This window comes from Labrus mixtus, chromosome 11, assembly GCF_963584025.1.
Source record: "Labrus mixtus chromosome 11, fLabMix1.1, whole genome shotgun sequence".
In the NCBI taxonomy this organism is placed as follows: domain Eukaryota; kingdom Metazoa; phylum Chordata; class Actinopteri; order Labriformes; family Labridae; genus Labrus; species Labrus mixtus.
Window position 1 is genome coordinate 11,600,805 of NC_083622.1, and position 27,948 is coordinate 11,628,752.

Consider the following 27,948-nt stretch of genomic DNA (forward strand, 5'->3'; position numbering starts at 1 on the left):
ATGCTGAAGGAGAGGAGACGCCTCTCTGAGCTCCTCACTGGCTCCAGATCAGCTGATAAGGTAAGAGCTCTGCTTCTCTCTGATCTACAATTATTATTTATCTCCCAACATGCTGCTGCTTTTTTCTTTCTTCCTGAGTCATCTCTCTCTCTCTCTTTCCCTCTCTCTCTCTCTCTCTCTCTCTCTTTGTGTTTAAATTTCAATGTTTGCTTTGCTGCAGAACTAGACTAAGACTAATATATCAGGGCTTTAAAGTTTTAAAATCATTAAGAGGGAGATGTGTCACAGTGGTGAGATGCACGTTTGGAGTTCACTGCTCTTTTATGCAAAGTTTAACATGGCAACACGTCCATGTTTATTTATGCACGTGCTTTGAATGGATGCTGGCGATGATGCATGAACTGAATTAGCTTTTTCTCATTTTGAATCATCATTTTGATGTATTTACCTGATAATGTTTGGAGACTGAGGACTCAAAAAGCTGATTTTTTTTACATTTTTGAGCAAAGAAAACAAAAAGCTTTTCATACCCGCCTCATGCTGACTCATCTAATTAGCATGCCGAAGACTTTTTGTAATCACAATGATGATTTCTGTCATTATGTGCAGATACGTGTCAGTCATTGCTCATTGCCTTGTCGTTTCACTATTGTTCATGTCGTTAATTTAAAGCACAGACAAAACAATTTGAGCTGCATACTGACAGATTCTAAGATGTTGCATTGCTACAAAATGCGCGTCATTATCTTGCAATGGAGAGAACCTGTATAAATGGCATTTATTTAAAACTTACTCCAATCCGAGCGTCACAATGACATTTGGAGCACAATGTGGGGACTCAGGCCAAGTAGGACAAATTAGAGATTAGATGCACCTTTTGGGAATAAAAATCCCAAATAACACAGGGTGGGCAGCATGTCATGGCTGTGGGAATACAATCTGAATTGGGTCAAATATTCCACATTAAAAGACAGAGAACTTTTGTTAATTTAACCCAATATTATAGGCATACTGACCACATAAGAAACACTTTTAACCTTGTAAAATGGCCAAAAAGGGGACTTGGGGGGCCCCCCTTGAAATATGATTGGCCATCCCAGGTGCCAAGCAAAATCCTAAACTATGATTGGGTGTTTGTCAGAGGCGGTAGAGTTGTTAAAATTACTTTTGTATTATGAAACAGTACATTTTGCTCCTGTTATTTCCATGTCCATCTATATTAAAAAGGAAATAATCTTCAGAAAAGGTAAAGGGGTAATAGTGGATTTGAAGTGTCTAAAAATGTAAATTCTGGTTGGTGTTTTTTGTTTTGTCTTTCATCACTAGAAGCACACTGATTTACACAAGTTCATTTTGTCCAGGCACTTAATGTTGAATTTATTTCAAATAACAAAATATTTACACTGATCTCATTTGGTGGGAGTCAAACATCTGCGTTAGCTTCAAATTTCCCTTAGATTGTGAACTTTAAAATGAAAACATTGTCTTCTTTATAGTGAAATTACTTACTTACTATAATAACAAGAACATCATTTTACAACCCTTGTGTGTTTTCAAGCTGCTGTTGGTTATTTTTCTTTCAGCAGTAGAAGCTGAATCCAAATTGATTTTGGTAAAAAATTGAATAAAAGGACACCTGGTGGGTTGGGAGATGAAAACACCAAATGCTACCATATCTAGCAGTTTATCAAACGTTAGCCATCTTCTGCCTCTGTCCAGTAAAGTGGACGGAGGGACAATGCATCCATTCTCAGTGTGCTTTTCTGTCAGCTGTCTCCGTCCAGCACAATCCCAACAACACCGTCACCCACCCACATACTCTCTCTCCCCCAGCAGTCTCTGTGTCTACATCATGATATTGTACTGTAAGAGCATGTTTGAGTGTGTGTGTTTACTCTTTTTGGATTCTGGTGTGTGTTTTAGTCTTAGTGCAGAGAGGAGAATCACTGCCAATGCAAAGTAAAGAATAGACTATTTTTGTCTTTCCTAAAAGTTTAATCGTAACTCTACATCCAACATGTAAGGAAGTCATTCTCACTTGTTCATATTTTGAGCTTCTATTGAGCTGCTTCGCGTTTGAAACTGGATTTGAGGAGGAGAGGATGGAGAACAGCCCTGTATTGACAGAGGTGCTGCTTGTCGACAGGCAACTGCTTGGGGGGCCCCAGGCCAGTAAGGCCCCCCCCCCCCCCCCCCCCAAGGGCTGACAAACTTTTAAACCACAGCATTAGTTCAAATTTTGCATATGACAGTAGGAAACCTCCCTCTCGTTGCCCTGCTAAGCATCTCGTGCATCATTCCTGTTAAAATCACTGAAGGAAAATGAAGAGGAATTTTCTGTCTGAGAGTGAAAACAGCACAATGGTGGTTGGAGGGGCCCACAGTACATTTTTGTCTAGGGCCCCAACAGACTGTAGAAGCACCACTGTGTATTGAGCTGTTTGATGATATTCTGAAATATCTTGTGGGGGCGTTTGAACACACAGCGACCTTCACAGGTGATCTCATTGTTTTGATTGCTTTATTCAGCTCAGGTTAAAAGTAGGCGGGATGATTCTGGTATTAAGATCATGCTTAGGTGCAGAATAAATCTTATGGAAGCTGTCAAACGGCCTTGACAGACGCTCTGCAAAAATAACTCAAACCAGCCGTGTGGTTTAACACGAGCGTCCGTCTGCCTTTAAAACATTGTTACCTTTAGTAGTCGGGTCATTTTGTACATTTTCATCGAGTTCATTACTGAGTGTTTTGAGGGAGACTCTTTCTATGACTGAGGTGTATGCTTGGAAGAAGCTTGTCAATTATGATTAAGTCCACTCAAGTTCCTTTTTTATATCTTTTTCTTGAAATATCATATTTTAACTCAAAGTATCTATTGTTGGTACCCCAAGCCAACCAAACTGCCATCATTTCAAACTTTAAAAAGATCATTTTTTATTCTTTTACATCAAATGTTTGAATGAAATCCAACTGCTAGTGATAAGTAATACGATTGTCATGTTTAATGGGACTACTAGGCCAGGGTATGCTTGAAAAATAAATCTTGTGAAGAAGAGGTGAACTGGGGCGCTGGTGGAGCAGTGGAGCAGTGGTTAGTGCGTGCATCCCATGTATGGAGGCAATAGTTCTCAAAGCGGGCGGCCCAGGTTCGAATCCAGTCAGTGGCTCCTTTCCCACATGTCATTCCCCACTCTCTCTCTCTCTCTCTCTCTCTCTCCCTGATTTCCATCTCTATCCACTGTCCTATCTCTCCATTAAAGGCACAAAAAGCCCAAAAATAAATCTTTAAAAAGAAGAAGAGATGAACTGCTGGCGATTGGCATAACGGCGAACACAGTTTGTTAAAATAGGAGAAGATGGAAACATTGCAGACAGTAGGCGTTACATAAGATAATCCTTTATTTATCCCACAATGGGGACATTTACAAGATTACATGTGTTGCACAAAAAGAATGAAAGAAAGACAAATTAGAGAACGAGAGATGTTCAGGCCATGCCTACTTTCTTTCTTCTGCACAGCTCACTAATTATGGCGTGAACGGGGTTCTCAGGTTGCCTTCAGGTAGAGAGGGGCGGAGCCTCTTAATTCGATGTTGTGTTCCTGGGCAGACAAGGCCTCAGTATATTCAAGCTGGTTTCTCATTCTCTATCTTGTCAAGACTTTGGTTTGTGGTCTTTGTTTAGCCTCCACAACACCACACACACAGTCATCATTGCAATGAGCACTGATTTACAGACTGCAGATTCTTTTATTAGGATGTTTTGCCTTAGTTTTCAATAAATGATTATTGTTTAAACATATTTAGAACTGTGTGGTCCCCCTGTTTGTCCAGCTCACTGAGCCTGGGTTGTGACAAGATGTTTTCTTGAGAACTTGACTAAAGACAGGCAAAAGAATGCTAAACAGATTTTTGCAAGTGGAAGTTTAGTATGATCAGAAAATTCATGTTCAGCGAAAATCAAATACAGAGTAAGTTATTGTGTGGGATGTACATGACTTGTAAAGAAAGCAGTTTCATGATGTAAGTGTTCCCCAGAAGTCCTGTCTTCATATGTGGTCCATCTTTTCTTTAACAGCACAATAGCTTTACCTCACACGCTCCATGTGGATGGTCGAACTTGCTAAAAGCCACAAGAGTAACAACGGAGTGAGAAAGGCCAAACAAGAGACAGAAACAATCGAGCGAGGGCAGAGAAAAGGGGATTGTTGTGATTAAAAGACAATTATCTGTGCACATCTACTTCCCAGTGTTGTGCGGTGTCAGGCTCGAGCTGAGCTGTTCTGCCCCAGAAGGTCTCGGGAGACAAAGGCCACTGTGTCAGGAGGAGGAGAAGGAGGGTGGGGGGGTGGTGGGGGGGTGTTAACAAGTGTTGGGGTTTCATGACGCTGTCACGCATGCAACTGTGTGAACATCCTTAATGCAACGTTAAGGCTTAACGACATGTGTACTAAACTGTGCAGGAGAAACTGACTCGTTTCCCATTTGGATGTGAAGTTGCCCCAAAAACAACCAAACGGCAACTTTTTAAAGTTCTTCCCAGACCTTAAAAACCAGTGTTATGTAAAACCCACAGGCAGGAAAATCCCAATTTCATAATTCATATAAGGTTTCCCAGGTTATCTTTTGATAAACGTTACTAGGGGAATATGAGTTTAATATCAGGAGGGCTGAAAATGTTTAAGTTATAGTTATGGCAGAGCTGTAGGGAAAGAAAACTAAACTGTATTTGTACTTTGTTGTCTGCGTTTGTATGCAAAGGCAGAAATTTGTCTTTGACTGCAAATAAATGCCCACCCATATATTTAAAACACAAAGTGATACATTCAAACAAGATGGCACATTAAAAAACATAAAACACACTTTAAAACTATGAATTCATAATGGAAACAGTAAAAAAATGAAACCTAACCAAACTGTGACATCATCCTTTATTTATCCAGGAGAGAAACCTGATTAAGAATCTCTTTACGAGTGTGTCCTGGAGGACAGGCGCAGATAAAAATCATCATCATTGACCTTTATTTAAGTCCTCACAGAGGTTATTGAGGGTGACCCTCATTTACAATGATGCCGAGAATACATACATGAATGGCAAACATAATGAGTTAAAGCTACCACAGTAGATAAAATAAATAAAAGAGCAATAAGAATAGAATATATATTGTAAAATAAGAACAATTTAAAAGTGTAAAATAGCTATAATTAGTCGACATATAAAATCAATTAAAACAGTTACAGGCAGGTGTTGGGCCTTTTGTGTCCATAAGGGAAAAAGGGCTCAATTTGAGTACTTTTCCAAAAATGTGCTGTACTAGCACATTTTTTTTCTAGGTCATTCCTGGCATGAGGTACCTGGAGAACCATTGTCTTTAGCATGCTAATGATCCACAGAGGCTTACATTTCTAGCTCCGTCCACCAGAAAGTTGAGAACTGAAGAAGCGTTTCGGAGGATAGGTGAAACATCTTCAAGATCTTCAACCAAGTCCAGTTGCCTTTGGATCAAGCCTTAAATTTACCATGACCTGGATGACTGAGAACCTACACAGACAAACAGTCTCTCAGTTGAGCGAGTTAAAAAAGGACCACAAAGTTTCTGACAGACGCCGCAGTACAAACATTAGGTACAAATAAAGCAGCAAAAATTTCAAAATTGACAACAACCATAAATTAAATATGTCAGGCAGAACATCTACAACCAGACTCATTAAGTTTCAGGTCTTTTTTAAATTCATTCCAAGAAAAGGGAGCAGCAAACCTTTCCCGCCTTTCACCCCCAGTTCAGTTCTGACCTTTTGAGCAGACAGTAAGAACGATCTCAGCTACCTCAGGTATTCTGTTTGATGAAGGTCACAAGGTACGAAGGGAAGCAGACCTAGCATAGCCTTGTGAATTAGAACACACTAGTGTTTCTCTGTGTAGCCAAAGAAGACCACCCAACACGGTCATACAACAAACAATGATGATTCATGATTGGTTCAAGCTGTGACACAGTTGAGATGTTATCAAACCAAACTTGGTGCACCAGCTGTAGCTTTGAGTGAGTGTAGATAAAACCTTTAATACTAGTGCAATCTTCAGAAGCATTAATATGACTTGATTAATTTATTCCTGTTCAGCAGACACTTTACTGAACTACACCACAGACGGTTGATCTAATTAAAAAAAGACAATAACTGTTTGCTTCTAAAACAGTATCCTCATGTTTGACAGGATTGTTTGTTTAATGTTAATTTGAATAGGGACGAGTGTGAAGCAGTTCAACAAATACCACACACTGCAGAATTTATATCCAGAGGTAATCTGCAATGCTGTTCGGTGCTTCTTAATGACCAAACTGAAGCATCAAAGATGTCTGCATCACCATAAACCAAAAGCGTTTTACATCTTTACATCTGTAGCTGGATAAAAAAAACAACAAAGGTATTCAAGTTTGACGTAACCATTACATTTACAACATCTAGCCCTACCAGTGTGTTGATCTCATTTTGAATAATTGTAATAGTGAGTGTCTTACCTGTAATAACTGTTCATGTAACAAACTCTGACACCTAGCGTTTGAAATCGGTACTGCAGTCCAAATTCAAAACATTGGAAAGCGCTGTCTCCCCCTGCCCCTTCCTTCCTAGAGTCGATGTGCACGTAGGTTGCCATGTCATGGACACCGAAGCTTCAGTGTTTAGCCATCTCTACATCGGTCTTGAAACCTCTCCATTTTTTTTAAAAAAGCATCTGCAATATTGGTCCTAGTTTTACCACGTTTTTGCTCGTGGAGCTTATTAGAAACATACAGAGGCTTTTTAGGTCGGGTACAATCAGTTATAACTGAACCAGTTCACTTGCCCACACGGCCGTTTTGCGTGGGGCAAAACGGCCGTGTGGGGGTGCCAAACTATTCAGGATCCGAATAGAAACTTAGGAGGACATACTGGCTGCTGCATTGTTGTCAGAGATGCCAGCACTTCAACATATCATGTTTCCTTAATGTCTAATGATATAAGGTCATTTTATGATTTAATTCAGTAAATATCGTACATGTTGCTCCTTTAAAGTTGTGATCATAACTAGGGAAGTAATGTTTTCTGATACTTTTGATTGAACTAAAATATTCCTTTTGGTCCAAATTTTGTATTCCAGCCCAAAAAAGCCACAAGATTTACGATTCAAGGCTTTTTGCCTTTATTTGAAAGGACAGTGGATAGAGCAAGAAACCAGGGAGAGAGAGAGAGCGAGGGGAATGACATGCAGGAAAGGCACCACAGGTCGGACTTGAACCCGAGCCGCCTGCTTGGAGGACTTCAGCCTCCATACATGAGTTGCAACCTAACTGCTAGGCCATCTGCACCCAGTTTCTTGTGTTTTAAAGTTCTTAAGTTGTCAAAGAAATTTGTAAACGTTTGTTTTTAGAGGATCAGTATAAACAAAGTTATTATTATTATCTTCATTTTGCTGTTTATTGCTGCATTTCAATCATGGCAGAGCAACCTGTTGAGAGGTGTTTTCTATGACTGACACTATATGTAAGTTGAATTAGGATTATTTTTTGGCAGTAAATGAAAATGATCTGTACTGAACGCTGTTAAAACACATCTAAAGTGCGACATGCAAAACAGTTTTCAGTTGTCTCTGATGTGTTGACTAGAGTGATTCTGTGTTTAATTTACAATTTGGTTCCCTTGCTACTGTCCCTCATATTGGCCCTATCGGTCTTCATCATCTGGATCTCCCCCTCCCAAACTCACTTCCTGTCTTCTGTCACACTGACCTCAAAAACTCAAAAAATGTGGATCTGTTCTCCATCAATCCAAAATGATCGAATATGCTCAGCTCCTTCCAGCGTAACCATACAAGCCTGGTTGAACAGAAAGACCTCGGAGCTCAAAGCCTCACCCATATTTGTTGGGACGAGGGGGAACAGTGTGGCCCTTTGTGGCCCCCGTGTGTATTTATGAATGGCTGAGCCTTGGGGCGAAAGCGTTTAGAACAATGCTGCTACACTGAAGGACTCATTTTCCTATGGGAGGGGTGATGGTGATGGTGATGATGGTGGCGGTAGTGGTGGAGGCGGTGGGGTGGGGTGGGGTGGGGGGGGGGGGGGGAGTTTATTCTTCACCGTTGGGGCTTGGTACAGAGAGTGGCGAGAGGTCTTGCTGGCAACGGGCTGAAGTGGTGCTTTGCATGTGAGTGTCAGAGGGAAAAAGGCTGCTGAAACAGGAGCTGCTGAACGCTTGGAGGTCGGCCACGGTCACCTGCACAGGTGAGCGGCAGCGCTTTTTTTTATGATCTGAACTTTTATACCCTTAGGAGCTTTTGAAAGAAAACAAGAGAAAGCAGATTTGTGCACATAGAACAGGGAACATGGAGAACAGATCTGTCTATCTATCTATCTATTTATCTATCTATCTATTTATCTATCTATCTATCTATCTATCTATCTATCTATATATCTATCTATCTATCTATCTATCTATCTATCTATCTATCTATCTATCTATCTATCTATCTATCTATCTATCTATCTATATATCTTTCTATCTATCTATCTAATTTTGTTGGATTTGATCTTTAAGGTCAAACACCTCCAGTCTGGATGAGTGTGTGCATGTTTGCGTGAGCGTTCAAAGATGAAGTGATGAAGTTAGCGAGTGAAAAGGTTGTTGGATGAGTCACAAGTTACACTCAGTTAGGTAATGAATAAGTGTGTGTGTGTGTGTGTGTGTGTGTGTGTGTGTGTGTGCTTTAATGAATGCATGCATGAGTGAGCCGGTTAGTGTGATGGGTAACGGTGCACACAGCAGTGATTGAGTGTGTTTTCTGTGTGTGTTAAGTGAGTGTGAGTGAGTGTGTGTGTGTGTGTGTGTGTGTGTTGATGGGTGTTAGCGAGGGCTGCTAAAAGCTCAGCCAATTATTACTGGACTGATTTGTCTGCTTGAGCCATTAGCAATGATCCGTTCCTGTAATTGCCGGAGCGTATTAAAACATCTGAGCAGATATCTGACGGCAGCGAGAAGAGCCTCCCTGTACGCTGCCAACCAAAACTGTTTTACAAGTAATTAAATTATTTGTCTGCTCCATTTACACCAGCAAAAGCTAGTTTTTCTTGACTTTTTTCAGAAGCCAAAGTGTTTCTCTACATCTGCAAATAGAAGATTTATAGTGAAAACTTTAGCAGTGTCGCAGTTTTCAGAAAGGGGAACAAAAGTATTTTATCAAATCAGAGTTTGAACAAAAGCCTAGAGCTACTGTTTTGGATGTTTCACAGTGGTGACACATTTCGGTTTCAGATTTTGTCTTTCCGCTAAAGCTCCCCCTTTTGGCCAGTTGCTGCACTTTCAAAGAATGAGAGAAAGTGTGTGGCAGGTTTGTGTATAAAATGTGACTCTTTGTGTAAGGTTGAGGTCAGTTTTTTTTTTTTTTTTTACTGCTTGGCGCCATGATGAATTGAGAATGTGTAGTGTAAAACTTGTTTTTCTTGATTCCTAAAATGATTCCAAATTTCACCAGAATCCGACCGGAGTGCTGGCAGATTAATGCTCACTCTTTCGAGCGCTGACGGCGAGTCAAGTGGAGGGTTTCAGGGAGCGTTGGGATAGGGGCCACACTTGATCTGTCTGTGTGGCTGAACAGGTGACCGCTCTGTTTGTCGCCCCCTTTTTGTTGGGAGCGGAAGGGAGAGAGCGCTCTAATGGGAGAGGAGGCCTGTGGCTCGCCATCTGCCTTACTGGGCCGGGGATTCACCGGGTTTTGCCAGGTAGAAGAAATGGATCTGCTAACTGAAGCTTACTCCAGAGTCATGCTTACCAATGTAATCAAATATTCACAAATGTGACCAGTTTTTTTTTTCAAGTTGTTTTTTGAAATGAGGGGAAAAAAGAAGGTTTAGACCAAATGTAAAGGTGTAAGGACATTCAAAACATTCATACCACCTGAAGTCAAGAAACCTGATAAAAGATGTGGACTAACGATTACAGCAGCAGGATCAAAACAAAACCAGAGGCATTTAAGATCAAATGTCCCCCAAAACCCTTGCATATCATCAACATTTTGCATTAGAAATAATAATTTATGCACCTTGGATTCTCTTTAAATAGTGTTTGCAGCAATGGTTTTATTTTCTTTAACTATAAGTCCGGTCTGAATCTGTCTCTGTGCCAACACTCTTCTGCAGAACCTTGGACAGACTGTGGGAATGGATATTGGCATGTCTCCGTGTTTATGTTTGTATCTCGTGTGCATGAGTGTGTACGCGGCGGGCTGTGCTCATCCCAGCTCAGCGCGCCATGTGTGGGAGGGGGAGCAGTCATGTTTTAAGACCATCTGCTCCTCTGAGTATTTTCGCTTGTGATGGACCAGCGCGCGTCACAGGCAAACAGCAAAGCACAAGCTGTGAGCGGGCCTGTTCCGGAAAAATTCCTCCAGTTGCTCCCTCGCACAATGGGCAGTGTTCTGCACACAAGGTTGCTATTCTTTTTATCCAAGAGCCACGGCGAAGCCCTTGTACAACAGGCGGCCGCAGACGATATTCACAATGAAAATGTTCTTCTTGGCACAGTCGCTTGTTTGTGTGAGCCTTTTGGGTTTGTGTGAGCAATTTCAATAATGTAAAATGACTCATAAAAAGGTGTCGTGGCCTGATTTAGCACAGATGATTGTTCCGAAAGCGTGTATCCCTGAAGCGTGATGTAGAATTATGCAATTACGCTGATGTTTGATTACCTGAGATATTTTTAAAAGAAGAGAAGCTGCAGCACAAGGCAGCAAATAAGTCAGATGCACAGATGTAGCCTACTCTTATCTAATATCTTCAGCTCTAAACAGAGATTTGTCTTTATCCTTACAAGAATCTTTCTTTTGATTCTTTTTGCTTCGACAACAGTAAATAACTTGACATGTATCTGTTAAACTTGGACACTAACATTGTCTGCTTGTGCACACACACACACACACACACACACACACACACACACACACACACACACACACACACACACACACACACACACACACACAGACACACACAAAAACTTGAGTCCTAGCAGGACATCAAGCAGGCCGGCGGGGATTGCAGAGGAGGGTCACATAACTGCACACCCCACACTGAGGACTGTGTTGGCATGACTTATGCTGCATGTGTGTGTATGTAGGGGGGGGGGGGGGGGGGGGGGGGGGTATGGCATGCCACATTTAAACACGTCTCCAGAGCATCAATGCAGCTTTCTTGTCTTCAGCTCTTCTCCAAGCTGTCTACGGAGGGATTCCCTTGAGGTTGTTACCGACTCGGGGCGACGCCATCACTTGGCTGGTGGCCTGAAGGCTTTCGCACGCAGTGACTCACGCTACATGCAACAATGAGAGAGTAGGGGGAAAATGTACCACTTGGATAGACAAGTCGCCTTTGTTACTTTTATATGTAAACTAGTTGGACCTCCAAGTGGATGCATGCTTGTGCTCCTCGCCTACAGACATTCCTCTGCAGGGAAAATAGTAGATCTGCATACGGCTGGAAAGATCGATAATCGTGCCCTGAAGGATATTTTGAAATTCTGAAATCTATCCGCGTCCAAACACGGCTTCAAATCCTTGAGTTTAATTGTGTGATTTAGGTTAACACATGAACATTTCCAAGATCAAAATCAGTATCAAACTAATGTTAATGTACAATCTACATAACCATATTCATCTCACGAGTTCTATATTCCTCCCACTCTCCACATGTTGATGTTACACAGACATACTCAAAGTGATATTGAGTCATCCCTCCCTCAACGCTCAACGTTTGCTTTTGTGTCGTCTGCGTCACTTGCATGGAAAAGTTCAGCTTGTGTCAACATGTCAACGATCAAGGCCCTGGATTCAAGGCCTTGAGACACACGGGACAGCTCATGGCGATGGTGGACCAGAGGAAAGGAATTCTGAGTGGGCCAAAAGATCAGCTAGAGAAATGCCTGAACGCATATTCAAAGCTGCCCACGACGCATGTAAACCAGAGCGCAGAAAAGACTCCCTCTTTTCCCCTCGTCTCACATCTCACATCTCTCTTTATCTCCCCTTTCTGTATCTACCCATAGATTCTGACATCCAGGAGTCAGAGCGAGATCTCAAGGAAGAGGAGATTAAGAAGGAGAAGAAGAAGAAGTCAGGACTGAGAGGGAGCAGGATCCTGGTGCCGAGGCTGGTATGAGGCAAGTGTTTTTTTGTGCGAGTGTTGAGCGTGTAAGTGTGCACACGTATGCTGAGTGCTCTGTGCCAGCCGTTTGTCTGCTCCATCAATGAGGACGTTGTTGTTGTTGGAGTTGGTGGTGGTGGTGTCAGTGCTCCTGCCTGGCTTCTCCGCTCTATTCTCTCCTGCTGATGCTGATGCACGGCCTGACAACACTCGCCCTGCTCTTGGCCTTTTGTTGTCGTGCAGATGTCGGAGTTTGACGAAATGATGTCAAATAAAAAAAAAAAGTCAGGATTGTTTAAGCACACAGGCAGAGTCATTGTGGGTCGAAATGTTTCAAAATGGGTCCACCTTTAATCTGAAAATGTTGATTTTTGAGTTTAAGTTTTCTCCGTTATGTTACATCACTAAAAGAAAGCATAACAGCATGCGAGGGTCTGACTGAAACCTGTAAATGAAAACCAGTTCTATTTGAAGTAAGTGTTAGAATAAAATAAAATTCACCAATAAAATCTTTTTTTTTTTTTTTAAAGTGCAGAATAAAGGCTGAAAAAGAATAGAAAGAAGACGCAAGATCAAACCCTCAAAGCAGTGTGACCATCGATTCAGTTTTTAATTTTGTATAAAAGTTGATAAAATCAATAACTATGGGGTCCCTCATCGTTATTATGCCCCGCCCTCACCTCAGTAGCCATCAGCTGACTGATTTAAACTTACTTTAACTTCTCAAATATCTTTAAACCAGTGACATTTTTGCCGTAGGAACAGCATAATGAGCAGGATGATAAATCTCCAGTCCTCTTTGCAGTCTAGAACCAACAGAATTATTTACATTTTTCATACATGAGGCTATATGTTGGTCGCGGGTTTTCCGGGGGAGGTTGGGATGTGTTAACCACGATGCTCTAAAACACACAATCCACTCTAAGACCTGCCATCTGCACACACCGGCTGCTGCATCATGAGGAGAAGTCCTTTGCTTTCACGTCTGCATGTGTTACATCCGCATCCAAGTTACTGTCAACACCATAATATTATAGATTTAATTTCTTAGAAAACCAAGTCAGTATTAAGTACAGCAATGTTAAAATGTTTAATATTAACTAAACAACCAACAAAAAGGTACATTTATGTTATTTTATTTTATCATTAAAAGTAAGAGTGCAAATTGCTGAGTTGCAATATTTCTTACAACTGTTCCTGCCTCAGACTGCAAAACGGAGAGGGGAGTAGTTTTACAAATTCTTAGTTAGAAATATGCTTACTGATAATCAAATAACACAATATGAGTAGCCAATGCTAAGTGATGAGTTAAAAGTAAAAATAAAATAACAGTTGGAGAGTGATGATGCAGTTTGTATTGAAACAAGTTCTGGGGGGTTATATCAATGTTGTTTGGGGATGACTGATATGAGATGTTTTGGTCCGATACGATTTTAAGGAGAGAAAAAAATTGCAGTACCGATATATCGGCCGATATCTTTCTTAGATCTATCTGCAATATTTAGAGACTGATTGATATGGATATACACACACGTATTGTGTTGAACCCTCAAACGCTGTCATCAAACACTTGTGTTAAAGATTCATAACTAAGACAAGATTTTGTTTACAATTGAAGAAAAGCTTTTATTGGTCTGAACAGCAACAGTGCACGGAAACACACATTTTATCTTAAAAACTTAACAGATATAAATAAAAAACATGTAAAATGAATAATAATCCTTAATTGAATAAACCTAGTTGTTGCAGATACCAATAGTCAAGCGATATGCCAATATCCACCAACAATATCGGTCAAGTTATTAGGTATAGTTTTAATGTGTATGAAACTGAGTTATCATATTTTACAGATGTTAAATCATACATTTTTTATGATCTGCTAGAGATTATCTGAAAATGGATACAAGTATGAACTATCTCTTAACATTACAAAAAAAAAGTTTATTATGCATTAATGTAAATATGGCTTAAAGGTAGTTCTTCATATCATGGTGTCTGAATGAGCAGTGATATTTTCTCTCTTTGGTTCCATTATGTAACGTGCATCTAAATGAAAACAATGAAGTAAAGCCACTTAACTTTCTGTGAAGCAGTGTGAAGAGATAAACCTGAAACAGCTGCTTCCATCTCACACACACACACACACACACACACACACACACACACACACACACACACACACAGGATTAATGTCATTTCACATAACAACAGATTAAAGTTGAAGTTTAAGTTCAGTAGTTCTTTACTCAATTCAGCGTGAGCATAATGATGCAAACTTACTTTTCTAGCTTTGTATGTTCAGATTAGGGTTTTATAAGTTTTATTTAGTAGGCCTAATTTGAAGTAATCGGAGTACCAAAAGGGACAGAGACAGTCAAAAATAAAGAAAACAGGTTTCTGGTGCACACAAGATTCTCTTCGGTGCTCACCAGAAACTATCCCTTGAGCAGAAGAAGGTATTGCATGCACAAAAGATACTTTTTCAGCGCTCATGAGAACATTTCGCTTGTGCATATTCTCACGCAGACATAAAAACTTTCTCATAAGCACGAGATAGTTTCTGTTGAGCAGAAACATATTTTTTATGTACATATTTTTCCAACCATGTCTCCTTAGGGGCTTTGTAGTCAACTGTATCTTGTCCCTGATTTTAAAACAGCACCATTTTAACATTCACTCTTTAACTATTTACTTTGACGGTGAGATGAAGTGATACATCATTGTGCCTCACTGTGAAATGGCTCATTTTAATCTACACACAGAGTTGAAATCGTTGTGACCTCATGGCCATAAGCGGTAATCATGCTTCTGGTTAATCGCAGTTGAAATAAAGATTATGCCAAAAAATCTCTCTCTCTGTTTGGATTCTAAACTGAGAGCCCAAACACAGCAGACACATTTGTAGTTATTCTAGCTTGTGAAAGATCAAGTTAGAAAACTTTTAAAGCAGACTTAAAGATGCTGTGATACTAAATGTTCCTTTTCCAGTTTCATTTAGCTGACTTTCTACTGCTCCGTACAAACGCAGTGGCATTGTTTACATGTGTTGTCACTGAGTATTGTCACATACTGGTGTATTTCTTGCACAGTAAACACATAGTGTCAGCACTCCACCAATGACATGATGCATGGTGACTGGAGTTTGGCGTTGCGTCAGAGCTCAGCCAACAGTGAGGCTCATTCAGTGGACGATCCTACGCACGGAGAGCGTATCATGAGTGACTCTACTGAGGGGCAGCAAACAGGTGCTGACTGACGCTCAGCTTGTGTGACTTACTCCGCCTCTGTGCGAGTGAGGGGACTGTGAGTGATGTCATCGCCTGATGGTGCTGATGTCACTTTATTTTCTGTTACAGAGAAGAAGGCTGTCCGGCTGTCTGGGTGTGAGTGAACGCCCTCTAGTGGAGCTGCTGACCAGCTGTCCTGCAGAGCGTCTGTCTGTTTCCAACCATCAGTGTTTTCAAGGTAAAAACATTTTTACACTAGTCTGCAGAAGAAGTTAGACTTTGTGAAGGTAGAGGATGTTTTGTGGAATATTTGTAATTGCTGGATGTCTGGATTGTTTTTACAGGGAACAAATTCAACCTTACAGTTTTGCTTTTAAGATATCATATATCACTGAAATCATATCTGTTCCTTTGTTCCTTTACTTTATTAAGATTTATTTTTGGGCTTCTATGCCTTTATGCAGTGGATGGGACAGTTGATAAAGTAGCAAATCAAAGCTTTGATTGGGGAATAACAAGTGGCAAAGTGTCAAAGGTCAGAGTCAAACCTGGGCTGCTAACTGCACCCTCTGTAGATGAGGCATTAAACCTAATCGCTACAGGCAAAATCCCTAATTTATTTTTAATTTAATTCATAATTAATTTATTTCCCTATAAAACATGAGTACTTCTGAATTACACCATGTATGGACAAATTAAGGACATTCATGTTCTACAAGAGTGAAAAGGAGTGAAACTTGGCTCAACACAAACAACATCATCACCCTGTGGTTTATTACTTCCTGCATTCACAAATCGGCTCACCCCTATTCCCTGCAGACTTTTTACTCGGGTTGTTGCAGGAAAAAGTCTGCAAAGAATCCGGGTGAATGGATTTAGAAATTTGTGTACATCCGTGCACCCCATCTGGACGATGTCGGGGAAATCTTCAGGATGACATGTGTGTGAAAGGGGTTTAGAAATTTAAATATCTGGACTTTATAAAAAGTAAAGTAACTTAAAATGATATCAGAGCCCTCGACCTGATTTGGGTCTGTGTTAAAGTGTAACCTTCATTGCTGCTGAGGAATTTTCATTGCACCGAGAGCATTTAAACACAATATAAGTGACAAAGACCATACAGGGCAGCACATAAAAACAAAATCATATACTGTATTGTTGGAGACAAAACCCTTGATTCTTTTTTTCCTTTTAAATACAGACGAATAAATAAAGCAAAACACCACCCATCAATTCACATTTTATTTTGAATTTCACGTCTTTACCTCAGAAAAATAGTCACATGAATACTGTAATACCTTCAAATTTCAGCTCTAGATAGAAATATCTCTCCTTTCTCTCATGTCAGTATAAAGTACCCTGATGTCAAAGGAATTTCAGTTTATTCATCTTCCATATTACTTTGTTCTTCTGACATCAATATGAAATTTCATTCATCTCACGTCTTCTCTCGATAATCTCCTTTGTTTTTCTCTGTTGTCAGGGTAACAGAGAGAGAGAGAGAGAGGAAGTGCATCACAGTGTTTTTGTAGATAAATATGTCTGACTGCTATGTGTGACTCATGGCTGCAGAGTTATATCAGCATTGTTTCATCTGGGGGATGACATGTTGGCAAATGCAAAAGAAACGTTTTTTTTTTTCTTCGAGGCAAAAAAACAAACAAAAAAAAACACTTATTGTCATGCAAACCTCACAGAATGCATTTTTTTTCAATGATGTAGTAACAATGGTGGAAAATTACCATTGTTATATATTTTATATTTCTTAATATTATATTTGCAAATATTTCTGTGAATTTCTTTTCATTTCCAACCTTCTTGAATTGACGCTGTTTCCCTAATTTCCAATGCCGTCGAGATTACAAGCACAGTAAAACAAGCAAAGACAACAAAATGCATTGAGATCAATTAAAAACAGTTACAATTTGACACAAAGTGGCTAGAAATCACCTAATTCCTAAACTCTGCAATAGAGGGAACTTTTTTGTTTCTCTCTGTAACATTTGAGTGTTTTTAGGATTTTTGGAGATAGATGCAGTACATGAGTCATGCAGCAGTATCATCATCAAGACATTTGAAAGAAAATGTTTCTCCTGATGATGCGTGTGCTGTAGCTGACAGGATGTCATGTGTTTCAGAGGTCTGTGGTCCAGCGTTGAGCAGAGAACATGTGGTGTTTGGAGCTGCTCTTACCACTGCTGTTGTTCGTCAAAGGTAATAAAATGTATCTTCTTCGTTTGATAGTAGACATTTTAGTAAACCTTCCTTTGAACCTACACCATGCAGGATGATTTCTGTAACCGTACTGATCTGATTCTTTCTGAACTTCTCTCAGATGCCAGTTGCCAGTGGAACGTTTGGGTGCCTCGGGACATCTCAGCCATGACAAATTCCTGCGTGGTCATCCCGTGCACCTTCATGTATCCGTTGGGTATCAGGCCGTACCGTGGCACTCACGGTATCTGGTACTTTGGCCAGCCCTACCCTCAACTCTTCCCTCCTGTTGTCTTCAAATCACGAACGGACGTCGTGCACGAGAGCTACAAAGGCCGCACGAAGCTGCTGGGCGACCTGCACCAGAGGAACTGCACTCTGCTCATCAACAACATCGGCACAGAGCACTCAGGGAGGTACTACTTTCGCGCCGACCTCGGTGGAGCCAACATGTATACGTTTCCAGACTTCTCTGAACTCAAAGTTCTTGGTAAGTCAACTATCAGAGTTCAATAAAAAAAACCTGAAATCAGCAGTAAAATGTAATTATATTTTATGTATGCATTTAGTCACAGTATCTATTAGTTATACCTTAAAGGTATAATGCGTGACATTTTAAACATTAATATAACAGACATCAAATATCAGTGAGTAGTGCCTTTCTAAAATAAAGAGTGAAGTTGAACCACCTCTAGGCTTGTTGGTTTCAGATCTTTGCACATATGGGAAAGGACAGCACTTCTTCCAGCTTGTTTATATTTCACCCAGATGCTCAAACATGTTCAATTCACCTGAACCCCTACCTGTACAACCGTTAGCCCTGCCACCACATCCATGGAAAGACAGCGGGTCCTGCCCACTCAGGGACACTGTATGTAGAGGCCCAATGGTGTTTCATTACAGGAGTACAATTCAAGGAGAATCGACAACTTTCTAAACCGAAGAAAATAATTTATTGGCATAAAATACTTCAAGGTAATAAAATGATCAACTTTGGCTACATAACTGAATGGAGATCAGTCCTTGGAGCGACTTGTTCCTTTGTTTTGGTCTGAGAGAATGGTGCTAAAATCTACTCTGAAAGTTGCATGTTATACCATTAGGTCATATCAAAAATTATATTTTTTTCATAATCCACATATGACCATACAGATTATTCTGTGTTACGATAGTGGACTGTTCAAGAATGCAGTTTATATGGGACGCCTGTGGCGTAGTGGTTGATGTACATGCCCCATGTACAGAGGCTACAGTCCTCCAGGCGGGTAGCCCAGGTTCGGGTCTGACCTGTGGTTCCTTTCCCGCATGTCATTTCCTACTCTCTCTGTGTTCCTGATTTCTGACTCTATCCACCATCCTTCCTCTCAAATAAAGGCATAAAAATCCCAAAATTAAAACCTTAAAAAATACACAAATTTTTGCTGTAGTTTTCAAGTTAATTCCTGCATCTGTGCAACAAGATAAAATGCTGTTTTCAATATTAAGTTCCTGTTTTTATTATTCATTAAAAAAGTGTATGTATTCCTGTCCACCAGATCAACCAAACATTGACGTCCCAGAGGAGATTGTCAGCGACGAGAGTCTGGAGCTGACATGTTACGCTCCTGACAACTGCCCTGACATGACACCTGAGATCCAGTGGATGTACACCGACTACCTGCCGGACCCGGAGTTCAGCTCTGACTACCTGGAGGAGAGCAACACAGCTGTGCTCTCTGGCACCCTCACCTTCACGCCAAGGCCCATGCACAATGGTCAGCTGCTGGGCTGCAGGGTCTACTACCCCAACACTACACTGGTCTACGAGAGGCTCATCACTCTAGACATCAAGTGTAAGTTAAAAGCTCCTCCAATAAGGCTATGGATGTAAATTAAACTTTTGAGCTGTCTATAGTCAATACAATACAATACTTTATTGTCCCCCAGGTGGAAATTTGTTTTCACAGCTTTGCACGGTTGATACACAGAAAAACATATAACAACAGATAGAAACACACTTAATAGGACTGTTGTGTCTGACATGTCATACTTAAGTCCTAATAGCAATTATTATCTGGCCCAAAGTTGAAATTATTTGTGTCATGTAGCGTCATCATTTGGGTTGCAAAAAAGCAAAGTGTTCCCAAAATGAAGTTTTAACGACCTAGAAGCTAATGCTATTTCTAGCTCTTAGTTAGACAGCCTCTCTGTGAAAACAGAGAATAATCTTATTCCACTTCTACAAAATAGAAAACAACTTTTGTTATTAAAAGGAAATTTCCAGAATCAGCTAAACCCAATCAATAGGCATGCTAGAAGCTACAGTATGGGAGGCTATATTTAGACACGGCTAGAAGCTAGAATGTCAGCATACTATCATGCTGGCGATGACAAATGTGGATTTTCCTTCCTCACTTTGAATTGGCAGAAATACTTAATCTTAACTGACTTTAGCTACAGACTGTAGCTTAGCTGTGTACATGTTATGTTCCTTGATGGTTATTGACCCATATTTCAGATCTTTCTGTTTTGCACAGTTGCGTCCATAAACCGCTAAACCGCGCTGGTGGTCAGGGTTATACACAATGTGGTTATTGCACTGTCACCACTGTGATGATTCCCTCCAACCACTCAGTTGATGCAGTGTTTTCATGTCCGCTTGCCTGAGCCTTTGCAAAGGTGATGCCTGATAAAATACCATCTATTGTATTTGTCATATCTTGTCGAAGTTAAACCAAAAATAATGTTTCCTAGCAATGCAAGTGGAGTCAAATCACCCAGTGTAGTGGACATAATGCAAATGCTATGTTTATAATCACCACTTTTCTTAGGGCTTATTATAATGCAAATACACACTTCTTAGAGTAAACCAAAGTAGAGCTAAGACTATCATCAATTCTGCAGGTATTCGGTCATGAATCTGTGTATTTCCCAAAAAATATTTCCAATATTTCTGATAATTGTTCTACATGAAAATTAGTGATGGTGCAGTACATGCGTTTGACTTAATTAAGTTGCTAAATTTCATTTAAAGCCATTGATTAGTTGTTGAAATAATTTGAAACATCTAGTAACTTTTTTCAATTAAATATCACTGTCCTGCCTTTCTTGCATTTAATTGTTCATTGCATAATTAGTCATGGCAAAAAGATGAAACCACCTGCAGTATGAAGTGTTCAGCGAGTCCTTGAACCGTTCTCTGTCTTATTCTCCCTCCTAGATGCTCCACGCTCTGTTTGGGTTAACGTGTCCTCAGAGGTGATGGAGGGCAGCTCTGTGATGCTGCACTGTGAGGTGGACAGTAACCCTCCTCCCAGGATCTCCTGGATGTTTGGAGACCAGGAGCTTCTGTGGGACACGGCATCCAACATCTCTCTCTCCCTGGATGATCTGACGCCTGCACAGGAAGGAATATACACCTGCATTGGAGACAATGGCTACGGCATCATGAACACTTCACTGTACCTTTCTGTCAAGTGTAAGTCTCTGAGTCTGTAGCTGAAATGTGTAGGGATATGGGAAGAAACCGGTTACATTTATCATGATTTTAAGATGATGAGATGAAATTGGAGGGTAAACTTAAACTTTTCCATCAGGAAGAAGGATGGAATTAATTTACTGAAAATGTTTTTTTATCAGAAAGGCTCATAATGTGGTTCTTTAAACGTCACAGTAATGGTGATAGACAGCTGATGTTGTGACCCTGATTCATACAGTAATTACTATATTTTCAGTGGGGAAAAGCCTGAATCATCCATAGAAACTTATAGTCACCTTTGTACATTAGCTTCTACTGATACAAATGGTAAAAATGGACTTGAGTGTGCAAATCACTTTTCTAGTCTTCTGACCACTCAAAGTGTTTTTTTTACACTGCATGTCATATTCACCCTTTCACACCACAAAGTTTCCATCAGTATGAATCGTGATTAATTGCTTAATTTCAATAGTTAAACGCGATTAATCACATTTTAATAGCATTTCTTTTAATTTAACAACTTCTCTTTTTCAACAAAAAAGCAGATTGACAACATTTGCACCCAGCTGGTGAACCTAGTGGAGCTTTTAGCAGGGTCAGAGCAAAATATTTCCCTCAACAGATGGCAGGGAGGAAAAAAAATAAAGCCTAATGTCAGCTTGCCAAATGTACTCTTAATAAATGATTATTCTGCTCCATAACTTCTGGTTATGACAATTCACAACTGACATGTTTTCGCTATATTCAGAACTTGGTACACCTGCCCCCAAGCTACCAAAATACCATAATTTCAGTCATTTCAGATCCTAGCTGTGTAAATGGCAGATATATTCAGTCTGGAAAAAACCCTCTTAAATACTTTTAATTTTGTTGCAGACCCTCCACGCGAGCCTCAGGTAAATGAATCCATCACTGTACAAGAGGGAACCTCACTGGCCCTGCACTGTAGCACCCAGGGCAACCCAGCCCCCACCCTCACCTGGCTGAAAGATGGAGAGCTGGTTGGCACCATTACTGCTGACGAGCTGTCAGTTTTGGAGCTTGTGGAAATCACACCCCAGGGAGATGGACAGTACCGTTGCCTGGCAGAGAACGAGCATGGAAGAGCAAGCAGCTCCATGAACATCACTGTAGAGTGTGAGTGCTTACTGTCCTACATTACCAAACAGTAGAGTAAGGAGTAGGAGTTAGATTTTACAGCTTTGAAGTGTAACATTTAGCTGATATGAATGATGGATGATATGAATGATGAATGATCGAGTAATTGATTACTAGTAAATTCTTTATTTTTTAAAAGTAAACAATATGTCGGATGCTTACATCCCGCAACGCCCCGCAACTCGGCAGCTGCTTTAAGATGGTCCGCTCTGGGGGCACCAGTACCCTAGCAGCTGGTGCGTGCACCCCATGTATAGAGGCCTTAGACCTCAAGAGCAGGTGGCCCGGGTTCTAATCGGACCTGTGGCTCCTTTCCCAGCAAGTCATTCCCCACTCTCTCTCCTCAGTTTCTGACTCTATCCACTTTCCTATCTCTGAAATAAAGGCATGAAAAGCAAAGAATAACATTTACATCTATCTAAGAACATCTTTAAAAAAAAAAAAAAGATGATCCTATTTGTTTTCTATGATGTGCTGGTCAATAGTTAGTAATAATCTTTTCTGCTCTCATAGCTGTTGTCTTCCGTGAGGTTGGCTTGAACTCCGGCTAGAAAAATGCCAATAGTTCGAGGACACCTGCTCCTCCCACAAACAAAAGCAGTCATTTATTTTTGTTAATATTCTCCTTTCTGGTATCATCACAATGATGGGTGCTAACAGGGCTAGCAAGTGATGTGTTGTCTGTCTCCGCTGGTTTCTTTGTGCGCATGTGGTTAAGCGTCAAATTTAGTACTTTTATGATATGCATGTTTTACACCACATATCTTGCACTGCACGTTATAGTTGTCTTTTTTGTTAAAGTACTTCCAGACATCACTTTTCCTGGTAACAGCTGATGTGGTGCATGTAACGCAAACTGATTTGAACTAATGTAACATAAAAAAAAATGATGCATGCATTCATCCCTTAGATGAATAACAAGCACAGCAAGTATCCAGCTTACATTGAATACATGTGCATTTTTACCTATTTTCGATAAAGTACTTGTCCTGACAAGAAAAAAACGTTTTATAGTCATATTCGGTGCTGTTGTTGTTTTCTTAACTCTGTGGCCTCCTTCAATAGATGCCCCGATCCTTCTGGAGGAGTCAAAGTGCACAGTCGTCAGGGAGGGTGTCCAGTGTGTCTGTATGGCCACAGGAAACCCTGAACCGACCATTGAGTTCTACCTGCCCGACCTCAACATCACAATCAATGAAACAGATGGCCGGTACAACTTCTATACACATACAGATGGACACACATCCACTGGTATGATCAAGCTACGAGAGAAGGGTGAGCGGATGGACAACGGCGGCCCTGCCGTCAATGTCCACTGCAGCATCTTCAACATGTACGGAAGAGAGAGTGTTCTTCTGGAGCTACAGCAGGAGAGTGAGTAGAGGGAGTGATCAAAAGTTTAGCTTCTTATTGTGATTTTTTGATAGAATCATCTAAGAATTTGATATATATTATAATATTTATTGTAGTTTTCTTGTGTGTTATAGGGGCTTTCCAAACATGACAGTATTTTAAATATTATTCCAATAAAGCAAAAGTCAGTGATATAAGTAGCTTTTTAATTTTACCAATAATTCCTGTTAAAAGAATAAAACCAACAATTTGGCTGCCAGTCTCTGGTCTGGCTTTCAATGGGTTCCGCTTTTATATCATCTTTCTGTGTAACTGTAAAACATTAAATCTAACTCAAGTGCATCTCCATTGTGGTGTCCCGCAAGGCTCAGTTCTGGTTTCCCTCCTGTTTTCAATATATTGTGGTCCGCTAGGTGAAATTATTCTGTATCACAGACAACAACCATCTGAAAACCTCCCAATTCAACCAAAAGACTTAATTGGCCCCATCATCCTCTCTAAATGCCTGTTATTAGAGCATGGATGATTTATACATTTCCACCATTAAACTTAACTAAACATGAACTTTCTCCCAACACTGCAGAGTCCCTCTACCGCTTATTCAATCAAATCAGACCCTCTGCAGAATATCTTGGATTAATATACAGACACTGATCTTAAGTTTGATTAAGAAGTCAACTTTATATACATTGATACATTGATGTACAACCATGTACTGTATGCATTCCTGCTCCCCAACAAATGCCCAATTCTTCATGTTTGAGTCACTTTTGCCAAAAATTACAGTTCCCAGAATGCCCAGCTGTTTATGCAGGCTATTTGGTTTTAAGAAATGTAACTCTCTAATTTAAGATACATTTCAAAACGTTCATCTTTACTTGAAATGGATAGATGTTGAGAAAGACCATTGATATGGTAGAGGGGTCAACCTAATTCACTTATTAATGGGAAACAGACAAACAGGACTTACACACCAAACAAAAAAGTAAAACTGTTTACCAGGCAGAAATAATACAAATTACTGTTTTGTTTGGTGATATTGCAATGTCATAACTAAAGAGATAAATTGTCAAGCAACTATTCTGCGATCAAACCACAAAGATGTTATAGATCTCAAGCATTGCAGAAATACCAGAAAAGTACAAGCTTTGAATGCAGAGGATGCTAAAGAAGATGCAATGTAGCTGCTATTACAAACATGAACATCAATTAAATGGCCCTGAGGCAAAGTAAGGGTTCAGTATCTCGCCCATGAAAACCTTGACAAGCTGACTGCAGAAGCCTTGAATTGAAACACCCATATATGATTAGGGGACATCCACTCTACTTCTGAGAACAAGTTGTCCAAATGCACTCTCTAGAATCCTTATCTGCTGTTTAAAAATTGTGATTGATTTATTTTCCAGAAAAGTACATGATGGCAGTTATTGTTGGCACAATTGGAGGAGTGGCAGTCATAGCCTTCATCATTGCAGCAGTGAGATATGTTGGCCACAACAACAAGAAGTGAGTATAAATGACATACTAATTGAGAGGCCAATGCAAGGCACAAGCAGTGATTTTTCCTCACTAAGAAAGTTCTGATATCCAAGGAAACACTTAAGCCTTGTCATCCATTCTAAAACACTTTGATGCACATCGTTAATGAGTGAGTGTGGGATTGATGTGGACGTGAGAATTATTTCTCCAGAGCAATTTCAGTTTATTTGCCAGTACAAGTCCCTGTTGAAATCCTTGGAGACCCACATTGACTTCTTTGTGGAGTGGGTTAGCAAGCTGGACTAACCTTATATTTTGCAGGCACAATTCCCTGCTCTGACACTGCTTCTGTATCCTGTATCCTTGACCTGCTACGCTAAATACAACCCAGGTAGCTCTCTTAACCAAGGTGCTTTATTTTAGCCTTGAGGCATATTTGGACCCGAAATTTACAAGCTTTCTCTGACAATTCACCCCTGAAGTGGGTGTGAGCTAAGCAACTAAACCCATAAAATAACCACGTCACTCACAGCCATAGTTGGCCTCCAGCATAACCTTACAGAGCTTGTTGTTTTAAAATGGATGCCCAGGCTTGGCGTGTCACCCTGCGTTAGTGGCAGTCTCGACCGAGTCTGACTATGTGACTCCGTCCCCCAGAGAGAATGGCAACCCTAGGCAGGACGTGGTCCTGGAGAACCCAGCTTTGTACTACAGCGCAGTCAAGAAGGACAAACAAAATCTGAGGAAGAAAGTGGTGAGACATGCTGATGATAATTATGATTATGATGGAGACAGGGTTGGATAGCCCTTCTCTGATTCTTGGGGTTGTAGTTTTATGTAATGCAACAAGTTGTGTTATCAGACCCCGTTTTGACCTCTGAAAATAAAGTACAAGAAACCTCTCCCACTAGCATTCCAGTAGCTCCATTCATGACCTTTCCAAACACTGTTTTCTCTTGCTTTCATCGCTTCTCTGCGTTTTCTGTCTGTTTTTCTCTCCCCTAACTCTTGCACAGCTTAAGACAGAGCTGTTGGGTTCAAAGTTTAACTCCATTCTAGAGGAGACTACGGTAAGGTTCAAAATCAAACCCCCATAAAAAACACAAGCTCAATGATGGATGCATCTCCTCGCATATCAGCTTCTGTGTTGCGAACACTGCTGTTTGTTTCTGAACCTGCCTTCTGCATGGCTGCCTCATTGCTAACACAAACAGCCAGACTAACCAAAAACATCTCAATCTCCTTGTCAGTCTTCCACCAGTAACCACTAACATCTTTTCTTTATGGTGTCTGTCGCACTCCGGCACCTGGTCAGTGATTTGTGTCACTGATTGGTCCTTCTATCTGCAGGGAGAAGACGGGGATTATCAACCTGTGGGCTCTTTGGCGGGACTGGAGAGGCAAGAGCTGAATTATGCTGCTCTGGAGTTTATTGGGGCCAGGCCCAGGGAGGGGGCCTCAGGGAGGGGGGATGACGGCAGCAACTATACGGAAATCAAAGCCAAATGAATCGCGATCCTTCCCTGATCCCTCGGCTATGCGAGACGCAGTGGCAGCCCCAACACATCCTCTGCCCCATAAACTGTTTAATAACCCACCATCCACTACTGTATTTCCCCTGCATATGACGACTCCTCATTTCTCATTTCTTTAGATTTGTCACGTATATTTTACCATGCCAGCAACCCCTCTCATGCCGCCCCCCTCCATGGGACACCCTATCACATGCCATCATTTGGAAAAAAACAAACTTTTTTTGGTCTGTGAATGACCCACTGGACAATATAAAAAGAAATGTTTAGCCTCAGTTGTCATTCATGAGCTCTTAAACATCCAGTGTTAACCAGCAGCCATGTTTTTGTTGCTTTCTCCATGTTTTTAATTGTGATGGTTGATGTAATTGTCAAATAGCTGATGTCTAAGTTCTCATATCAGTTTCAGTATTTGCTCTACATCTGTCTGTTCTAACTGTCACTGTGTCTGCTGCCAGTCGATGCATCAGGGCAAGGAGTAACTGTGCTTTTGTTGTGTTATATTTATGTTTGTCTATCCACTGAGAGCAAACCTCTCTCTTTTTTGGTTAATTCCATCCGGGAAAGTTAACCGACTGAGGCAAACGATGGCGACCATCTCAGCATCTTGTTCCCACATAATTATGTTTAGTGTGTGCTGTGACTCAGTAGCCTCTCATAAAAAATGAGAAAAAAAAAAGTCAACATCACTTTTTATAATTGAAGAGGTTTTGTAAATTTCTTTGGCACACTGCCCAGTTCTCAAAAAACGTTACAGCTTCTTTCCAGCCTTTTCCACTGAGCTGCAGAATGTGTTGAGATTTGGGGGGGAATTATTCTGCACTTTGGCCGAATGCAAAATGTCTGTCTCGTTTTCTCTTCCTAAAAGTGTGGGGTCTTGCGCTTTTGAATGACCTGGAAAATGCGGACATAAGGAACAACAGATTTGCAAGGGAGTGGCCAAAGTGTTATCTCTTTTAGACAATGTGTATGTGTATGTGTGTTCAAATCGTGCTGAAAGATTCATAGGACACTGATCACTGGGGTCTTTGGGAAGCTCTAGCACCACTTCACTTGAGAAGTTGAAGCTTTTTTTGCCCCTTACAGGATTGCATCAGATGTTTGAATGACAAAAGGTGATGCTGACTAGCTAGGTGGTTGTGCTACTCAAAGACATGATGATGAACCTGAGATGTATTATCAAATACACTAATCTTCTAACTTTATAATAATGTTATCAATAATATATATTAAAAAGATGTATATTGATAGGGAAAGGGTTGTACAGTAAATACGCTAAAAGACTGTTTTGATAGAAGGCATCAATGTAAGTAGTAAATTATGGATAAAAGCCAGCGTGAGAAATAAAAAGCCTTGTCCACT

At 40.6% G+C, this 27,948-nt stretch overlaps 1 protein-coding gene across 5 annotated transcripts; it reads left to right on the forward strand.

Moving 5' to 3' along the window:
- On the forward strand, positions 1-27,463 carry mag (myelin associated glycoprotein). 5 transcript variants are annotated; one of them, XM_061050058.1, is made up of 13 exons: positions 1-60; positions 12,069-12,175; positions 15,523-15,631; positions 17,532-17,607; positions 17,729-18,097; positions 19,143-19,439; positions 20,807-21,064; positions 21,941-22,201; positions 23,288-23,596; positions 24,982-25,081; positions 25,712-25,808; positions 26,071-26,124; positions 26,405-27,463. In XM_061050058.1, the coding sequence occupies exons 4-13, from the start codon at positions 17,562-17,564 to the stop codon at positions 26,561-26,563; spliced, it is 1,950 nt and encodes a 649-aa protein (XP_060906041.1). In that variant the 5' UTR covers positions 1-60; positions 12,069-12,175; positions 15,523-15,631; positions 17,532-17,561; the 3' UTR covers positions 26,564-27,463. The 5 variants fall into 5 exon arrangements, with proteins under 5 accessions (XP_060906041.1, XP_060906039.1, XP_060906042.1 ...); XM_061050056.1 differs by lacking the exon at positions 1-60 and adding an exon at positions 8,121-8,257; XM_061050059.1 differs by lacking the exons at positions 1-60; positions 26,071-26,124 and adding an exon at positions 8,121-8,257.
- The last annotated feature ends 485 nt before the right edge of the window (positions 27,464-27,948 follow it).

Bases quoted from the DNA above. Each gene is read 5' to 3' on its own strand.
- mag (XM_061050058.1), top strand. From the start codon at position 17,562: ATGTGGTGTTTGGAGCTGCTCTTACCACTGCTGTTGTTCGTCAAAG. The intron at 19,440-20,806 runs GTAAGTTAAAAG...TCTCCCTCCTAG, and splicing joins CATCACTCTAGACATCAAGT to ATGCTCCACGCTCTGTTTGG. The intron at 26,125-26,404 runs GTAAGGTTCAAA...TTCTATCTGCAG, and splicing joins CCATTCTAGAGGAGACTACG to GGAGAAGACGGGGATTATCA.